The sequence below is a fragment of the Zingiber officinale genome, chromosome 11B, assembly GCF_018446385.1.
Source record: "Zingiber officinale cultivar Zhangliang chromosome 11B, Zo_v1.1, whole genome shotgun sequence".
NCBI classification, from domain to species: domain Eukaryota; kingdom Viridiplantae; phylum Streptophyta; class Magnoliopsida; order Zingiberales; family Zingiberaceae; genus Zingiber; species Zingiber officinale.
Window position 1 is genome coordinate 53,293,846 of NC_056007.1, and position 21,128 is coordinate 53,314,973.

Below are 21,128 nucleotides of genomic sequence, written 5' to 3' on the forward strand. Positions count from 1 at the left end.
TAAGGCAGAAGACTGCCTTGACTGCTGCTGATACGGAGAATCTTATTGCTGGAATGGTTGTGGAAGTTGCTGGAATGGTTGTGCTCTATTCGGAACTGCACTGTTATAAAAACCTGGTGGTCTCTGATTACCTAGAAAATTTCTGCTTTGAATCTGCTGTGGTAAAAATTGTTGTGCTGCTGAAGTATTTCCATAACTCAAATTTGGATGGTCCCTCCAACCAGGATTATACGTAGATGACATGGGGTCATACTTACTTTGCTGGGACTGTGGTTGATTAGGGAAAACACTAGCTGCTGCAACAACCTGCTCAGCTGTCAAATTACATTCATCTGATTGCAAACTGGGACAAGCATCTGTTGAATGCCAATTACTAGCACAAAATCCACAAATTTTCATTGCTTGCACAGATTCTGCCAATTGTTGCTGCGGCTGCTGATTCAAAGTCATCTGCTTGGTTGCTGACTCAATTCTGTTCAACATTTCCTCCAACCTACTCTCAATTCTACTCTGTCCAGAATATACAGTCCGAACTTCATTATTATTCCTTGCCACCATAGGTCTTATTCCAAATTGTTGATAGTTAGCTTCCATGGTCTCTATTAAATCTCTAGCATCATTAGGTGTCTTATTCACCAAAGCTCCTCCACTTGCAGCATCTATCATGCTTCTATCCATAAGTAGTAACCCTTCATAGAAATACTAAATTAATAACTGATCGCTTATTTGATGTTGCGGGCAGCTTGCACATAGCCTTTTAAACCTCTCCCAGTACTCATGCAGCGTTTCACCAGTACTTTGTTGGATTCCACATATACTTTTTCTAATTGAAGCTGTCCTAGAAGCAGGAAAAAACTTATCCAAAAACACCCTTCTCATGCCATTCCAACAAGTAATAGTTCCTGGAGGTAAATAAAACAGCCAGTCTTTTGCTGCATCAGCTAAAGAAAATGGAAATGCCCTTAACTTGATGTCTTCCTCAGAAATTCCCTGAGGTTTCATTGTAGAGCATACCACATGGAACTCTTGTAAGTGTCTATTTGGATCCTCACCAGAATGCCCATGAAACTTAGGTAACAAATGTATAGTCCCTGATTTCAGCTCAAAATCAACTTCCAATTCTGGATACTCGATACAGAGAGGCTGATGTGATCCATCAGGAGCTGCCAACTCTCTGAGTGTACTGCTATGATTTAATGTCATTCTCCCTGAAGGATCTGGAAATATAGAATTAGAAGTAGAAGGTTGTCCCCTCTGAGCCCTACGTAATATATGAAAAGTTTTCTCAATTTCTAGATTGTACTGAACCAAATGTCGCTTACCTTTCCTGGTCATAAGCTACACACTACACAACCAAATTTAATAATGCGGTATTCAAAAGCAGTAATCAATCCAAAATTCAACAATCATCATTAGGTCCCCGGCAACGACGCCAAATTTGATAACTAAAACTAATATCGTAAATGTTTTAGTTTCCAAATAATACCTCAGAATCTCTCTTAAACTAAGTTGGTAGAGTAGACCCTAGAATCGATTCTCAAGGACTTCATGATGCCATTAAATTCATGAATTTGATTGGCTGCACTAATCAGTAGGAATTTGTTCTATTTTATAATTGCAATCCAATGAAATCAATTACTGGAAACTTCCCTTATGACTAGGAATATCACTAATTGAATTTAAATATGAGGTAGAAAAATAGATCTACATATTACGAACCAAAGGACTAAGAATTTATCTAACAGAAACTTTAAAAAGTAATAACGTAACTCAACTAAAATGAATCAAGACTTGGAATCTTAAATCTACAATCAAATGTAATACTCTTCAAAATCAGGAACGAGAAAAAAAAACATTCATCACATTAACGAACATGCAAAGTCTCCAAGAATTTCAGCAGAGAAAGAAAACTTCAATTAAAGAAACAACAATAGCTTGATAGAGGAAGAAAAGAAAAGAACCCTAGTAAGTTGGGAACCCCCAAGCACTCACCAGAGTTGTCAGAATGTCACTAAAATCCAAACAAGAAAAAAACTAAATCCAGATCTAGGATCTGATCTAGATCTGGTCTACTTGCCGATTAATGCCACGAAATGATGAATGATAAAGAAAGAATCAGCTAAAACAATTCCCGGATCCAGTGTTCGAAGAGAGGAGTCACCGAAGTTGACAACAAGCCTCAGATCTACTCGTTATCGTCCTTCCCTTTCCTTGCTCCTCATCTTTTTCCTCCGAAGAACCAGCCACCTCGAACTCTCGTTTACTCCTCCTTTTTATTCCCTCCTCAGATCACAAATATCAGTTGTACGGTTCAGATCCCTCCGATCCATATTCAACGGTCTAGGTTTGCCACAAGTTGCAAATCTTGACCAACACTTCATCCATGGCTCATATTAAATCCAAATACTAATGTATAGCTCTGATTATTCTTCCTTATAAACCTTCAAAAATACATCAGCAATTGGTTAACAAATACTCCATATTTGCTAATTAATCGTCAAAGTCGAGTGAGCGATTAAAATCATTTACCATAGATAAAAGCACAATTAAAGTTTGATAAGCAACTGAAAATCTGGAAAATAAAACTAAAATATTCAAGTGAAATGGCAAGTATCAAACATCATGAATTTAGATAATAAACGTGCTAACATTTAATCTTGAAGACAAGAAAGCATATAAGTGAAGTTTTGATGTTCTCAAGATGTATGCCACAAAGTTTTCAAAAGATAGTCAAGTGACTATCAAAAATCAAGCATTTGAAGCAAGAACAAATGCAAAACAAAAACTAAACATGCAGAAAACAAGTAAAAACTGAAAACTAGGCATAAGGAAACATCAGGTACGACACTCCCCCAGACTTAAACCTTTCATCGTCCCGATGAAATCAATAAGGTGGAGGAGGACGAGGGAAAGGAGGCCTATGACATGGTTGGCCAATGGGAAAACTAGGAAAACCTGGAGTTTTGCTCAGGATTATATGATACTCAAACAAAGCATCAACTTGTTGGCTAGTTACACTCATACTCTACATAAAATCTCTCATTCTAGCTTGATCCATATCATAATCCTGGACAAATTCAGCCACTTGACCTTGAAAATTTCTCGTGAACTGAAAGTGATTTTGTACCTCTCTAAACTGGTCATTTGATAAAGAAAAGCGACCTTCCAACATTTCTCGTTGAGCATTTTGCTTCTCATGAAGTGATTCTAGGGATGCACGAAAATCTGAGAAGTCAAATCTGGAGGGACCCGTACCATAGGCAAAAGAATGCCTAGCAGGATCCGGATGTCCGGAGGGTTGCGGGTGTCCAGATGTCAAGGGCTCAATGTGTGACTTTGTATCTCCGGATATGGAAGGAACATTCTCGAGGTCTAAATAAGTGATTACCCAATTAGTTGGGTTGCAAACTGAAGTTCGATCAGGACAAGGAAGAGGTAAAGGAAAACCATTCGACCTTGGAAATGCAAAACCATTTTCATCCCGACAAATTATTTTCATAGCAAGACATGCATTCATGTCGATCATATCATTACCATGAATAACTTCCAACCCATCTAAATCAAGTTCCAAGTTAATGGCTATTTGAGTAATCAAAGCACTAGTGATCCCGAGGATGCCCTCGTAGTTCTCACTAAGGTTTGCAAAAAATGAAAACCAGAATCAAAATCAACCTTATGTAACATAGCCCATAGAGAATAAAGTTCTACTTTCTTGACGACTCCACCACTTTCCCCTCTAACAAAAACAGTTTTGCTCATGACTCGATGTAGGTATCTAAAAATAGGGTTTTGCATGTGAGAAGCCTTGGCTCTAGAGGGCTCATAGGGTTGATCTAATCCGGTGATCGAACTCCAAAAATTGTTCCAATTAAACCTGGAGTCAAACCTTCAAGAGCTACCGGAAGAAAAATCCAAAACAAGTGTTAAAGTCACTAAATGTCCATTGAAATTCTTGACTCATTAATCTAAAACAAAAGAAACACAACTTCGAAACAAATCCGAAACTCTAGAATCATATGCCTCTTGTGTTTGGAATTCATACAAAGAAGAACTAGCATGATGCGGGAAATAATTACTAGTTATACCTCTTCTTTGTATGCTAATAACCTCGATATCTTCTGCCGTATTCCTCGCCTCCTCTTGGACGTCGTGTGGGCGACGATCCTCCAAGATGAACACCACGCAAAACTCCTCCTCCTTCTCTAATATTCGACCACCACCACCACCAAGGAACAAAAGAGAGCAAGGGGAAAGGGAAGGGAGAGAGGGTCGGCCACAAGAGAGAACACCAACAAGAGAATAAGAATTGATATCTCATGAGGTCTCTCCTCCCCTTCTTTTATAATACTTGGCCAAGGCAAATAAGGAATGATTTTTACAAAAATTAAAATCTTCCTCTTGTTTTTCCTTTTCTCCTTTTAATTTTCCTTTTCTCCTTTAAATTGATAGTATGGCCGGCCCCCTTGCTTGGGCACCAAGCAAGGGTGGCCGACCCTTAAAAGAGGAAGGAAATATTTTGTAAAAATTTTATAAGCAAAGAAAGAAAGCTCTTATAAAATTTTACAAGCTCTCTTTGAATTTCCTAATGTGGATGTTAAAAAAGGAAAGTTTTAAAAATTAAAACCAAGTTTTAAAATTTAAAACTTCTCATTTAAAATTTTCTTTTTTAACACGGTGACAAAAAAGGAATGTTTTAAATTTAAAACTCCCTTTATAAAAATCATGAGGATGGTTAAAAAAGGAAAGTTTTATAATTTAAAATCTCTTTTTTAAAACTTGTAGATATCTACAAAGAGAATATTTTAAAAATTCAAAACACCCCTCTTAATTTGAATTATGATGGTCGGCCCCTACTTGCTTGGGCACCAAGCATAGGGTTAACCCCTTTGAGAAGGAAGTGGCCAGCCCCTATGGCTTGGTCACCAAGTCATGGGCCGACCTCCTCTTGGACACTAAGATGGGCTTTTCATAAGTGGATTTGAGGCATTAATGAGGCTACGATAGGGACATAGAGGAGAAATTGGTTTTGGCCTTCTGATGAACTCGAGTATCCCGTGTTCGCCCCAAACATACAACTCAAGTTCATCAATAATAACTCATTCCACTAGAAAGTTATTATTGCACTACCGCACCAATCCCAAATTATATTATGGGCTCCTTCTTATTATAAGTGTGTTAGTCTCCCTGTGTTTAAGATATCGAATGTTCATTAATTTAATCGAGTTACTGACAACTCGCTTTAATTAATATCTTAGTCCAAGAGTAGTACCACTCAACTTCATCTTCATGTCGGACTAAGTCCACCTACAGGGTTTAACATGACAGTCCTTATGAGCTCCTCTTGGGGGCATTCTCAACCTAGATTACCAGGATACAGTTTCCTTCTATAATCAACAATACACACTATAAGTAATATCATTTCTCAACTTATCGGGCCTATTGATTTATCGAGCTAAATCTCACCCTTTGATAAGTTAAAGAAATAAATACTAAATATATATGTTTGTTATTATATTAGGATTAAGAGCACACACTTCTATAATAACTAAGGTCTTGTTATTTTATTAAGTCAGTATAAAATTTTTTTACCTTAAATGGTCCTACTCAATTCACTCAGAGTGTACTAGTGTAATTTATTAGTCAAGATAAACTAATACTTAATTACACTATGACTATTCCAACGGTTTGTTCCTTTCCATCTTAGTCATGAGCAACTGTTTATAATTTATAAAGAACTGATAGCATGATCTTCTGTGTGTGACACCACATACCATATTATCTACAATATAAATTAATTGAACAACTACACTTAGCAAATAAATGTAGACATTTGACCAATGTGATTCTTTTATTTCAAAAATAAATATTTACAAAAGCTAGTATACACTCTAACAATTATTTGCGGCTAAGTACATTTATTATGTAGTAGATGCATACTTATGTTCTCTTCAGATGATGAATATTTACTTTTGAGACTATATACCTTTACTCTCCTTATGCTTAGATTATGTATTATCTTTTATTACTCGTTGAGTCATTTGGAGTCACTACCCATGTTTCTTCCTCAAGCTACAGATAGAGGATAAATGGAGTCATTTGGAGATCTTGTCTATCAATCTCATGTCACTTTGAGAGTTTTCCATGTTATTTTGTATTGCATTTGTTTACACTTTGCTTCCTGGACTCGTTTGCATAATAAGCGATTAGTGTTTAGATTTTGATTGTGGTTAGCTCTTTATTTTGGTTATAGTATTTGTTATGTTTAAGTCGTGCCTGCACACAATTATTTCAGTTTTTATGTTAAGTGAATTTTGTATATATTTTTATGTTTTGCTATTGTGTTTATTCTCTTTTTTTTACTTATATCATGTTGTATATATTATTGTCATAAGGGGATATCGTTCATTTTATCAGACAAGTATTACCTTCAAGGCGTAAAAATATCTCTCTCCCTCTCCAAGTCTGAATTGTGATCCCCTTTCTTAAAACCCTAGCCTCGTAACTTTTTTAGTCGATGGCCACCACCTCACCACTGGAAACTTTCAATTGACCACATTTTTCCTGACTTCGTTTTAGTTTTATTTTGATATTTAACAAAAGGGGAGAAATAATATATTTAAGTTCATGCATGTTGTATTTTGACATGATCTTGTAATTTTTAAGTTTATTGTATTGATATCATCTTATTAATAGTTGATATTATGATATGTTAAAAATTAACCTAAACTTAAATAGATTGTCAAAAATAAAAAAGGTGGAGATTATTGGTGCAATCATGTCCCAGATGAAAAGTTTCAATGATTGATAATTATTTAAGTTTAGGTTAATACGTTAGATCTCACTTAAGTTACGTGTCTACATGATAAAAGAAGTCTAAGGAAGTTGAGGGTCAGATTCTTGACAAAGAAAAATTCCATGCAAATCAGAAGACTTGATGCAAGGTAAGGAAAACCCAAGATAGTTAAGGACCAAATTCTTAGCAAAAGGAGAAAACACGAGAAGATCGCAAGATCGAATGCAAGTGTAGATGAAGACATAAAGATGAGGAAGCTTCAGGCGAAAAGTCCAGGGAATAGGAGGTTCATCAAGCATGTGGTCATTGGGATTGATTGGTACATTGAAGGGAGCTATGTGCTTGAGGCTTTAGGAATGAAAATCCCCTATTTTAGGGTTCACCAATCAATTGGTGAGTTATACTAATTGATTGGTGAGCTAAAACCCTAAAACCTAAACCTTAATTCTGGGTTTTTGCAACACAAATCGATTGGGTTAAACTCAAAATTTCAAGTTTAGGCAAGTATTGTATCAATCAATTGGTATGTTTCTCCAATCAATTGGTAATCAATTATGAGCACATAGAAGCTTCGCGAATCGATTAGTCAGATCAATTATGTTGGTATTAGTCCTTAGAGTCAATTATGAGATGATTGATAAGAAAACTTTTGTATTATATTTCATTAATAAAAGCTAAAATTTATGGTTATTATATTACTTCAGATCTGTGCTAGATGAATAAGTATAATAATGTCCTAAGGTAGTAGATTCTAGTCTATAGCATCTCAATTGGTTGAATTGATAATAGGAGACTATGGACATATATAGAAGAACACTAACCTTAACTATTCCTAATCAAGAATTAATATACAAGGGCAATATTAATGCATTGAGACTAGAATATTGGTCAATTGATGACTTAATCTCACAAGTCATGGATATAAGATATCAAGTTGACATATGGGTATATATTAGAGAATATATACTAAATTGACCTACCATGAGAATATTTCATGGATCGTTATATGAGTGTCATAAATATTCTCATAGTAACTATTGGTATGAATAGTTCTTAAACCTAAAGTCACTACTATTCCTTACATAAGAAGTTATGTACTTTGGTATCGGCAAACATCACTTGTAATAAAGTAGATTATAAAGTCGATCACTAGTTATGTAATAAGTTATGTGGATACATGTGAGTGATGTAAATGAGATATATCCCTTCCATATGAAGGAAGTGATATATGTGAGTCCTTTGATTAATTAAGTTGGCCTACTAAAATGTATGGTCATGCTTAAATAAGTTAATATGAGATATTGAGCTTATTTGGTTAAGTGAATCTACTTAAAGATCAAGAAATATAAAAATTGATAAGAGGATAACATAGTCTACGCCTCATCGATCAATTTAGATATCGCAAATAGAAGAATCAAGTCATACAAGATAATAAACATAGAAAGGTTATGACGAATCTCGACATTCTTGTCACTTAGGGCATTACAAGATGTTACTTATTGTTTATGTATCTAAAATATTACTTTAGAGACATTGTCAATGTTACGAGAACCTATTAGATTATATACAAAGAACATGTTAATTTTTAGATGGGTTTATATGGACCATAGGTTACGTCTAATCTAAATTAGACTCATTGAGTTAGACTCAAATTAGATTGAGTCCAATCCGAATTAGACTATTGGATTAACAGATTAGACTCATTGGATTAACAGATTAGATTTATTGGGTTATTGGATTAATGGTTAATCAAATATATTAATCCAAGTCATTAAAAATTTTAATAGAGAGTAATGGAGATTAATTCATTATTAATGGAAGAAGAAGGCATGAAACTCTTGGTATTCATTGGATAAATATAAAAGCTTTTTGAGTGAAATTTTTGATGTGAGACTTTTCATCATCTTTTTCTTCCTCTTCTTCTTCCCTTGGCCAAACATCTTCTTGTTGCTAGCACAATAAGGTTGTTCTTCTCCGAATCTAAGTTCGTGCGACGAATGTAGAACATGTTCATGTGGATACCGAAGAGGAGCAGCCGCTCTGATTGCACTGAGATCCGACGAATTAAAGTTACTATCGGGATTGTACCATTCACGTAACAAAGAAAATTATTCTATTTTGATAGAGTAGAATAACATGTATACTGTATTCGTATGGATCCCTAGAGAAATTTATTTTTCTACTGCATATATTATTTTTTTTCATATAAGATCCTTATAGATTGAGAGCTGTTAGTGTCGATTGGCAAAGCATGTTAAGCAAATAGAAGCTGCTGTAATCAATTCATCCTTTGTTGCTTGTTTATTAAGGTTTTTCTTCACTTTCGATAGATCTGAGAATGATAAGGTTTAGTGAGAAAAGAGAATTAGGAATAGACCCCTAAATTAATTTAATATAACGGATACTAAGTAAAATGGACATGCTAACTTATGTATACTGGGATATGTCTTTGGGTCTTGTATTTTCAAGGAATACTGGATTCTAACATTTTCTTATTAAAGATATATTATTTTAAGGGTAATGTTAAATGGTCAGAATCTGGTCAGCTAGAATCAATACATGCAAGTGTATATATGGATATTTTAGTAATATTATATGTATACATTAATTACATGTATATACAATGTATGTATTCTAATTGAAGGATAAAAAATTTTAGTTGGTCAGATTCTGATCAACAAAAATTATCGTTATTTTAATATGCAAATGAATTAAAAGTTATTTTAAACGGTGTAATTTTAATTAAAATACCTTTCTAATTTTATGCCTAAATTTTCAATCGGAAAAAATAAATCAAAAAGACTTGGCCCCGCCGGTATGGTCAGTCAAACTGGGGACCACTGCAGTTCAAAGATGTTCGTTCTTGGCACTAGGGGAAGGAACCAGGACGCTTTGAGAAGTCTCCGTATTTTGTACACGTATCCCCTTCATCTTCCCATGAAGGCGCACGTGTCGTTCCACGCGTCGCCCCGCCGCCTTCCTCGAATCGTCTATTTGTCCCTGCATTGTCTCCTCCCGGCTTTCTTCCCTATCTCAAGCCGTAGCCTATCTCCTCTTTCACTTTCCAACACGCCGACGTCGAGAAGGAGATATTTGTTAATGGCTCCGAAGCGCGCCAAGATCGTGAGGACCACCAAGAAGGTGGTCGAGGAGACCGTCGAAGTCCTCGGCGTGGCCGTCGATAGCCATAACAGCGTCAACCTCCCGGCCGCGTCGGACTCCAAGATTGTTGAGGTTGTGGTGGAGGATGAAGTCCCCATTTCCGTCGTTGTCGTCGCTAATGACAAGAAAACAGAGCCTGAAACAGAGCAGAAGCAAAGAGCCGAGGAAGCTTCCCTGGAGACAGAGGAGCCGCTTCCGAAGCAGAAGGGAGACGAGGACGATCGTAGCAAAGAAAAGGAAGCGGCCGAGTCCATCGTCGACATGGAAACGCAAGAAGGAGAAGAAGGGGGAGACGAGAAAGAAGAAAAGGGTGAGGAGGACGAGAGGGTGGAGAAGGAAGCAGAGCCTCCGACGCCCAAGAAGGTGGAGCAACGAAAGGAAGCGCCCGTAAAAGAGAGCAAGAAGCTAGGGAAGCGGAGGTGGAGGAGGAGGTTGGGCGGTGGCGAGATGGACGGCGTGGGCGGGGGGTACAAGAGGTACGTGTTCCGGGTGCTGAAGCAGGTGCACCCAGGGCTGGGGATATCTGCGAGGGCGATGACGGTGGTGGACTGCATGATGGGGGATATGTTCGAGCGGCTGGCAAACGAGGCGTCACAGCTGTCGACCTACTCAGGGAGGGTGACGCTGTCATCGAGGGAGGTGCAAGGGGCGGTGCAGCTGGTGTTGCCGGAGGAGTTGGGCAAGCATGCCATCGCCGAGGGAAGCAAGGCCGTTGCTAACTACATGGCGTGCCGCGTCGGGCAGCGGCGACTAGTGGGAGCGGGTAGCGGAGATGTGGGAGGGTTGGCCGGACATTGTTAGTGTAGTTAGTTGTAATAGACATCAAGGGCGGCGGGCGGGATTTTGCCATTTTGGAATGCTCCGTAGTGCAGAATAATTCTCGTCACGTGAGCTAGTTAGTGTGATACTAAATTTGGTTGTGTTCGAATGTAACCTTATATGTGTGTTTATATGTGTGTGTCGGATGTTTGCTCATTTTAATTAATCCTGGATAGGGGTAGGAATAAATCTATAAAATTTAAAAATTATGTTCGGTTTATTCGAGAATTTAGTTTTTTTTTTTTAATTTATTTTTTTTTTAAAAAAATACGTTAATTCGGTTCGAGTTTGTTTTTTTATTTGATTTTAATTTTTTTTGAATTTTTTTATTTGATTTTAATTTTTTTTATTCGGTTAAATTTAATTAATCGAATAGATCAAATTTTTGAATAAATTAATTTTTATACTATAAATTTTAGATTGAATTAAATTTTTATTAAATTAAATTAAATTTAAAAAAATCAATTTATTCGATTTGTTTCAGTTAACTGATTTATTCAGATTTATTAAAAATTTGATTCGATTTTTATTAAAAATTAATTCGATTTGTTTGAAAAAAAAAACTGTTCGATTTATTTGAAAAAAATCGATTCGATTAAGTTTTGTTCGATTTTTAATCGAATACTCATTTCGGATGTTCGTAAGCTTTTGATAATTTGTTCAACGTCTAAATACTCATTTCGGACTCGGTCTCATTTAAGAGTGAAGAGTGAGTATTCGGTTAGATAACAAATAAATACAGGATTAATTGAATTAATTAAAATTCTCTAGTTCAATTAATCTAACCAATAAATATCGGATTAATTGAATTAATTAAAATTCTCTAGTTCAATTAATCAAAATTCTTAGTTAGTTTAAAAATTTGATTCGATTTAAAAAAATAATAGTGTAAAAATTAATCTACAAATTTGATTGGGGTTTAAAATTTTAAAATCGAACTAATTGATCGATTTAAAAAAAATAAAAATTTTGATTAATTAAACTTAATTTTAAAATTAATTTATTCGATTTAATTAAATTTTTATTCACCCAGCATGAAGCGTGAGTGATCTTTTAACCACCCTCTTCTCTAACCCTCTGTTTGGATGGAGTGAGGGAAGATTCATTAAGGGAGGGGAAGGAAGGGGAAGTATTTAACTTCTCCTTATTTAGGAGGGATAGAAGGTTCATTAACGTAACATGTGTTACTTTGTTTGGGAGAAAAGGAAGAGGAATGAATGTTAAATAGATAAAGTTATAAAAATACTTTTATTTTTTAAATTAGAAAATTTTCATAATATTAATATTTATTTTATAAATATAAATTAGATATTTTTAATAATAAAATTAATTTTTTATATTATCATTTAAATTAGTTTTTTTAATAAAAAATTAATCTTTTATACTATTCATAACAAAACAATGAATTATCGATAATCAAGTAATTAAATGAGAAATAATGAAAATAATGATTTTAAAAATCTTAAATAAAAAAATTTGAAAGATAACGCACGAGAATTTCTATTCTTTAAAAATTTATTAAATTTTGATGGAAAAATTAAAAAATAGTAGATATCCTCTTAAATTTTGAGGATAAAAATATTTTCTCCCTTCAATTCAGTTAGAAGACGTGTCAGATCCTCTCCTCTAATAATCTGGTAGCAAGCGAGCTGTGAAAAAGGCGAGGAAATTGAACTCCGGCGATATAGTAAAATTAGAAATTAAAATATTTCTTAAACTATTAAGAACAGGGATAAAATTGGAATAAAAAACATTTTGTTTTCCCTTCCCCTTCCTTACACCCCAATTCGGGGTGTAAGAAAATCTCTCTTTCCATGAGTAACGAAGGTTAAAGCTTACCCTTCCTTACCTTTCCTTCCCTTTCCTCACTTCTTCCCAAACGAGGTTCAAAATTTCCCTTCCCTTTATTTCCCCTTCCTTCTCCTTCCCTCACCTCCTCCCAAACAGACCATAAGGGGTAATGTGATAATTAAAATATATGATGTTATCATACAAGTTTTTGGGTTAAAATTTGACATATCTGAACATGTCTTTCGCTCATGTTTGTTATCTCGGGGTGGTGTGATAATTAAAATATATGATGTTCTTATATTCTTGGGGTTAAAATTTGACGTGTCTGAGCATCTCTCTCGCTCATGTTTGTCATTTGTATTAATGATTAGTAATCATCCATGATTACTTCCTCCGTGTTGGTTTAGGAACGAATTGGTGGGGAGACAAAATTTGATGTGTCGAGCATATCTCTCGCTCATGTTTGTCACTTGTACTAATGACTAGTAGTCATCCGTAATTTACTTCCTCCGTGTTGACCTAGAAACGATTGGGAGGGTACTAAGGGCGAGCGAATCACTTGTTTTTTTGCCATGTGACTTTTTAATATTCTTTCGAGACGGTCGACTAGGCATGAGGTACTGTCATCATAAGGTCCGGGGTTTGAATTTTGACATGATTGAAGTAAATTTCTTCCTTATGATTTTTTTGCCACGTGACTTTTTAACATCCTTTCGAGACGGTATAATGACTAGCGCATGAGGTACTGTCATCATAAAGTCTGGGATTTAAATTTTGACATAATTGGGATTTGAATTTTGACATAATTGAGGTAAATATATTTCTTATGGACTAGTTCTATTCTAAAGGCTAATAGTCACTTGTGATTTATCTTTTCCGTATTAGTCTTGGAACGGATTGATGGGAGGATTAGGGGCGAGTGTAGTCATCTTTTTACCACCTTAAGTGACTTTTTAATCGTTCATTTTAGATGGTGCTGTGGTTAAGACATGAGATATTACTATATAATATGTTTAGATTGAAACTTGTCATAGTGAATTTTGATTTTTTTTTTTTAATTTAAAGTCTCTTAATAATATGAAACCGTCGTTGGGACCGTCCCGATAAATATATATTTCTATCTTATGGTTAATTTTGATTGTCTAATGTAATAATGTGGGACCGTTGTTCGGACCGCCCCGATAAATACTGACGAATTATTTTATCTGAGGATTAATTTTGATTGTCTAATGTACTCTCTTAATAACAAATAACAAATAACGTGGGACCGTCGTTGGGACCACCAGGTAGTGACTTCTTAAGAAATCCAGGTCACTCAACAAATTGTCGGTTGTGCAAAACTCTAAAACGAATAAGATTAAGAAGGCGTTCGTTTACTTTTTTTTATTAAAAAAATTAAGAAAGTCATTTTTGTTGGTTATTGTCCTTAGGTGAAATTTAATTTGACTAAGTTTAAATTAGCTCAAATTTAAATTTTAATATTTAGGTAATATGTTTAAGTAAGAAGTTTTTAATTAGAAGTTAGATAAATAAGAAGTTCGATGTTAGATAAATAGAAATCTTAATGGGACCAGATAAATCTAATTGAAAATTTAATTAAGTCTAAGGTGGGTTAGCTGGGAGCTAAATAATTGACACAAGAGAAGTTTTTGTGGGAACTAGATTAAATCCAAACTGGATTAGTTGAAAGCTAAACACTTGTCACAAGTGAAGTCTCAGTGAGACTATGCAAACTTAGATGGAAACTAGTTAAGTCCAAGGTAGATTAGCAAGGTGCTAAACAGTTGGCATGAAATCAATCGATTAGCCCAATCAATTGATGAAATCAATCGATTAGGATTGAGATATAATTGATTAAACAACCTAAACTAGTGGCTGTTGGTGCGGGAAGCATTCGACGATCGAACCGGTGTTTTGATTATGTCAAAGGGGTTCAAGTTAAGTTGGTTTGTTGCCTGATATGTTGAATGAGTTTGCAGGAAAGTCCTAACTGCGGTTAGGCAGGTGAAAAATCCTAAGGGCGATAACCTTAGGTCCTAGGGGGTGGTAACCCTAGGTGGTAAAAAACCCTAAGGGACGGCAACCTTAGGTCCTAGGGAGTGGTAACCCTAGGTGGAGGAAATCCTAAGGGGGGGGTAACCTTAGGTTCCAGGGTGGGTAACCCTATGTGGTGAAAAACCCTAGGGGGTGGTAACCCTAGGTTCTAGGAGGTTGTAACCCTAGGCAGAAAGTTCAGTAGGTCTGGAGGACCAGACTGGCATCAGGTATGCTCTCATGAGTGGAGTAGGTGAGGATGTGTTCCCCAAGAAGGAGCAGTGGGTGTCGGTTCAACCTAAGGTTTCCGGTAGGAAATCCGAAGTCAGAACCAGACAGTCCGGAGACTATCAAAACAATTCTGTTACTATGTTAATTATATGCTAACCTTGTTTTGCAGGATATATTGTTGTCTTGTGGACTAACCTATCTTGCAGGAACAAAGAAGCTCGTTTGGCCTTGGATGAACAGTACCCGAGGCGCCCTTATGAAGCTTGGAGGCGCCTCGGTTGCAAAGGAGAAGAAGCACACGCGACAAGTATGGAGGCACCCTCATGGAGGCTTGAGGCGCCTCGGACAGCCTTGGAGGCGCCTTCAAGGCTTATGAAGGTGCCTTCAAGAGGATCAGTGAGGACTTCTTCTGCGCTTATCTGCGCGGCTGACTCAGCTGCGATGAAGGCGCCTCAAAGGGCTTTGAGGCGCCTCCAATAGCCTTTATATAGGGTATTCGACCAGCATCTCACATCATTAAATTCCAAGTGATTCATCCTTCGTGTGCTGCTCAAGATACGACCCGGCTAAGCTACGACAAGTCCCTGATAACCCGGAGCTTCGAGATCTTCAATTCTTGTTGTCGATATAAATATTTTTTACTGTTAAATTGTAATACTCTTGTAACCTTTTGTGCATAATAGTTGTTGCCCAAAGTAGACGCTTAACGAGCATGGGCCTTGGAGTAGGAGTCGCTCTATGCTCCGAACCAAGTAAATCTTGGAGTCTTCTGTGTGTTTTGTGTGTTTGATTTAATTTCCGCTGCATTTATTCTCGATACGTTTTAGAATCCGAAACGCATGAAAGCTACGAGCGCTATTCACCCCCCCTCTAGCTCATCTCGATCCAATAATTGGTATCAGAGCGGGGTCGCTTTGATTTGGTGCAACCACCAATCAAGCATTCTTTTCATGGTGATTTCAGTTTTTTGAAGTCGATCGAAATCGGTATTCTTGTTGTCTCCGATCTAATTTTCCTTCGTAATTGGATTTGTCTTGAAGCTGGTGCAACACCACTCAAGATCGTAATTTATTTTTACTTTATATCACACTGCTAATCCAAGACCAAGTCCTGAGACTCGTTTTCTATTTATTTTTCTGTGCAAGAATTTTTACATGGCTCTTCAAGAAGGGTATAACACCGCTCGCCCACCGCTCTTCACCGGAGACGACTATGGTTATTGGAAGGGATGGATGGAGGCGTATCTCCAGACTCACTTTGAAGTCTGGATGATCGTCAAAATCGGGTTTCAACTACCAACTGACGGCGCCGGCAAACCAATATTATACGAGGACGGGGACGCGACTCTTATAAAAAAGGTAGAAGCGAATGCCAAGGCGACCTGGACCCTCCAGTGCGGCCTATCGAAGGAGGAGTTGAACTGCGTCGGCCCGTTCGAGTGCCAAGGAACTTTGGGAGAAGCTGATCGAGCTTCATGAAGGAATGTCCGACACTAAGGTAAGTAAGAGAGATTTAATATTCAATAAACTATATAATATTAAAATGCAGGAAAACGAGACAGCTAGCCAACTCCACACCTGGATACAAGACCTACACAACGATCTGCATGCAATCGGACATAAGGTAGAAAACAGAGATGTAATCAGGTATTCTCTAAACGCTTTTCCAAGGAATACCTTGCGTGATAGATGCTTACAAGGTTTCTAAGGACCTTTCTTCAATAAAATTAGATGAGCTATTTGCGGAATTCGAATTATATAAATAGATTAACTCACGTCCGACCGAAAAAGGTATAGCTTTGGTTGTAGGTGCAGGAAGAACCCGGGAAACTAAAACAAAGCGTAGAACCGAACCAGAATCAGAAGAAGAACCGGATTCAGACGACAACGATGACGAGCTCACGGTGGAATTCTTCAACTTGGTGAGGAAGCTCTACAAGAAGAAGAAGGGCTTCAACAAAAAGGATGTCAAAAAGGTCATCCAGTCCAAGGAGCCCCAACTAAACGCAAAGGTAAAGTTAGAGGTGATGTGCTACTGATGCAACCAGAAGGGGCACATCAAGGCCAAATGCCCGAACTAGAAAGATACAAAAAAGGCAAGAAGAAAGAAGGCCCTGAAAGCGACCTGGGACGAGTCATCCTTAGAAGAGTTCGACGACAAAGAACTCGAACAGACGAATTATCTCGTAATGACGGCCCAGGATTAAATTAGCGAATCCAGAAGCGAGGACGAATCGGAAGCTGAGTCCGAGAAAAGCCACGGATCCGTATCCGTTTCCGAAGGGCCAAACCCCTCTGTAAGTACGCGTTGTTTATACAATTTAATCAATTACTTAATGCAAAAATTAGCTAAGTCCAACATTCGGATCAAGTCGCTTCTAAAGGAGATAACCTCCCTTAAAGAAGCGACTAATTTCAAACCCTTGACTGAATCGGTTCAGACTAGAACCTCAACTCAAGTCCAAAAGCTTGAGGAAGAGAATTCCAGCTTGAAAAATTCAAATCAAGGATTTGAAAGTTACATTGGAACGGTTTACACTGGGTTCCAAGAATCTTGACTTGATTCTTGGAAATCAGAAAGCCGTATACAATTGATCCGGGCTAGGATTTAGAAATAAAAAGAAATATCGGCCTTATTTATCGCTTGTTAACAGGCCGAATAGAAAGATAGTCCAAACATGGGTACCTAAGTCCAACTTGGTTAATCAAGTTGGACTTGGTCAATATTGGGTCCCCAAGGATCAAGTTCATTTCTCTGATAGACCATATCGAGGCTATGATCCAAATAGAAAATCTATTTCTAGAATTGTTTGATGCCTATTTATTTTTTTGTATTATGCATGTTTAGACTAAGATAGTTTAAGGACCTAGGCATAATTTACACTTGTATAGTTAAACCTAGGGGTTTCAAAAGGGAATTAAATATATATTTTATTTGAAAGGCTCTGTTTAGAAGTTGTGGATGATCCCATACCCAAGAAGGCCTAGTGCCTCGCCATAGCTTGGGAGACAATCTTTGAAATGTATATTTAATTAACCAATTGGAAAACCTAAGTTTAACTAAAATGTAAATTAATTCTTAGAAATAATCTAAATCAAAGATAACTATCTCACAAAACTACTTAAGTTTCCCTGATTGATAATTTAGAATCGGGTGAGATGGATCTAGGATAACTTAGTAAAAAAAAATCTTTTAAAAATCGTTTAAAAACCTTTAAAAATTATTTTTAAAATATTTTAAAAACTCTTTTAAAAAAATTTTAAAAATTCTTTAAAAATTCTTTTAAAAAGTACATTAAAAAATTCTTTTAAAAAGCTTTTAAAAAATTCTTTTAAAAATCCATTAAAAATTATTTTAAAAAGCTTTTAAAAAATTCTTTCAAAAATCCTTTTAAAAATTACTTTAAAAATTCTTTTAAAAAGTACTCTAAAAAATTCTTTCAAAAATCCTTTAAAAATCCTTTTAAAAATTACTTTAATAATTATTTTAAAAATATTTTAAAAATTCTTTTAAAAAACACTTAAAAAATTATTTTAAAAATCTTTTAAAATTTATGTTAAAAATTATTTTATAAATATTTTAAAAATTCTTTTAAAAATCCTTTAAAAAATTATTTTAAAAATCCTTTCAAAAAACCTTTAAAATTTTTTTTAAAAATCCTTAAATTTTTTTTGAAAAATCCTTTAAAAATTATTTTAAAAAGCTTTTAAAATCCTTTAAATATCCTTTTAAAAATTACTTTAAAAAATTATTTTAAAAATTCGTTTAAAAATATTTTAAAAATCTTTTTAAAAATCTTTAAAAAATCCTACAAAAATTATTTTAAAAATCCTTTAAAAAGTATTTTAAAAATATTTTAAAAACCTTTAAAAATTATTTTAAAAATCCTTTAAAAATTATTTTAAAAATATTTTAAAATTATGTAAAAAATTATTTTAAAAATTCTTGAAAAATATTTTTAAAATTATTTTAAAAATTCTTTTAAAAATTTCTTTAAAATTATTTTAAATAAATTTTAAAATATTGTTTAAAATATTTTATAAATTATTTTAAAAATTATTTTAAATTTTTTTAAAAAAATTATTATAAAAATCTTTTAAAAATCCTTTGAAAAAATTATTTTTAAAAGCTTTTGAAAATCCTTTTAAAAACCTTTAAATAATTATTTTAAAAATCTTTTAAAAATCCTTTAAAAATTATTTTAAAAAGCTTTTAAAAATTCTTTTAAAAATTACTTTTAAAATTATTTTTAAAATCTCTTGAAAATTCTTTTAAAAATTACTTTAAAAATTAATTTAAAAATATTTTAAAAACTCCTTTAAAAATCCTTTGAAAATTATTTTTAAAATATTTTAAAAATCCTTATAAAAATCATTTAAAAATTATTTTAAAAATGTTTTAAAAATTCTTTTAAAAACCCTTTGAATTTGTTTTTTAAAAATCATAATTAATTTCAAAATCTCAGTTTATTAGAAAATTATTTTAAAATCATAATTAATTGGAAAATCTTATTTAATTCTCTGAATAATTTTGTAATCTTAATTAATTTCAAAATGTCAACTATTTCTAAGTAAAAATTAAATTAAGATTAATGTCAAAATCATGATCTATAGAATTATAATTTTCAAATTATAATAATTTCAAAATTGAAATCATTAATTATTAAATTTCAATTTTCAAATCAATTAATAATTAATTTTGAAATTATTGTTAATTCAAAATCATAATGATAATTAATTTTTTAAATCTCAATTAATTCTCAAATCATATTTTCAAATTATGATTTAAAACTGAATTAATTATATTTCCAAAATCTTCAAAATTTTAAATGTTTACTCATCTGAAATTCAAACTCACTAAAATTTCAAACTTACCTCAATTTCAACACACTCACTCATAAGATGAACATACTTGATAACCTAGAATAAGTGAGATGGAAAATTAGGAAAATGATAACTTCTATTCATTTTTAAATACATGCTTGGATTCTAGGATCCTCAAAATTTTTAAGGCATTAATCAAGGGGGAGTGAAGGGAGTCAAGTTTTTTTTAAAAGGAATTCCATTGTTTTTTTAATAAACATCAAATATTTCATCAAGTTCAAATATTTTTGTATCTAGAAAAATAAGTTTTTGAAAAAGTTTTTTTTCTAAGTTTCAATGTACTTACCTAAGTTTTTCTTAAAAATCTTTTCAAAAGCTAATTACTAAAGTTTTTTAAAATATTTTTCAAAGAAATCATTTTCTTAGCTAAATATTTTTAATAGAAAATATTTTAAAAGGCTAAGTATTTTTCAAGCTAAGTACTTAACTATGCTTTTATGAAAAATTCCTTTAAGCTAAGTACTTAACTAAGTTTCTTATGAAAATCCATTTTAATATAAGTACTTAATTGAGTATTTATCAAAATATTTTAATTAACTCCTTTTAAAAGCTAAGTTTTGAAAGCTAAGTACCAAAGCCCTCAAAGTCTTTTTTTAAGCTAAGTTTTTTTAAATATTTTCAATTTAGCTAAGCATCTCTTAAAAGAAATTATTTTTCAAAGCTAAATTTTCGTTGAAAAATTATGTATTTTCAAAGAAACTCGAATTTAGCTAAGTTTTTTTTGGAACTATTTTTCAAAGCTAAATTTTTGTTGAAAAGTTATTTTCTTTCATGTGTTACTTTTCAAGGGGAGCTTAAAATTACATAAAATATTTTTTCTCTCTCTACTTATTCCTTTTGATTTATGTCAAAGGGGGAGAGAAAAGTAGAAATGTAAGATACCGAAAAATTTAATAATAAATATTATGGGACGAAAAATCATATTGGATTTTTCAGGAATTTTTAGAAATTTTTCGGGATTTAAACGGAGGTCGTATGACCCGTTTTGAGGGGACGAATTTGGGGTACAGTGAAAGCCTGTTCAGGATACCCAATAAAGTAAGGAGTTGATTGAGATACTAACTTAGGGCTTAATTAAATCTAACCTAAGTATTTAATCAAAAACCTAACCTCTAAACTCCCGGTTTCCTTTCCCTTATTCCCGATTCTTCTCCCTTCTCCCTCACGCGCTGCCCTCTTCGGCGATTCCTCTCCCGGCGACGTCGAGCCACCGCACAGTGGGCATTCCGATCGCGTTGACGCATCTCAGCCCAACGCCGGCCGAGTCTCCTTTCTTCCTCCCTCCCCCTCACGGTTCATCCCAAAACCCGCAACGCCGACCCTGTGCTGCTCCGATTCGCCGATCGCCGGACGTCCATGAGCAGCCGATGCTGGCCACCGATCCCTGAGGCCTAGCTTCGGGTCCGCAACTTTCT

General features: G+C 34.4%; 2 protein-coding genes across 2 annotated transcripts; one reads left to right on the forward strand and one right to left on the reverse strand.

Moving 5' to 3' along the window:
- Nucleotides 1-42: 42 nt before the first annotated feature.
- LOC122033921 lies at nt 43-1,203 on the reverse strand. The gene is made up of 2 exons (XM_042593071.1): nt 764-1,203; nt 43-670 (listed from the first exon to the last, which is right to left on the reverse strand). Exons 1-2 carry the CDS (start codon nt 1,201-1,203, stop codon nt 43-45), a joined length of 1,068 nt encoding a protein of 355 aa, XP_042449005.1.
- Nucleotides 1,204-9,829: 8,626 nt separating this feature from the next.
- LOC122035130 (histone H2B.2-like) lies at nt 9,830-10,770 on the forward strand. Its single transcript, XM_042594517.1, has one exon. The coding sequence runs from the start codon at nt 9,893-9,895 to the stop codon at nt 10,754-10,756; it is 864 nt and encodes a 287-aa protein (XP_042450451.1). The 5' UTR covers nt 9,830-9,892; the 3' UTR covers nt 10,757-10,770.
- Nucleotides 10,771-21,128: the final 10,358 nt, after the last annotated feature.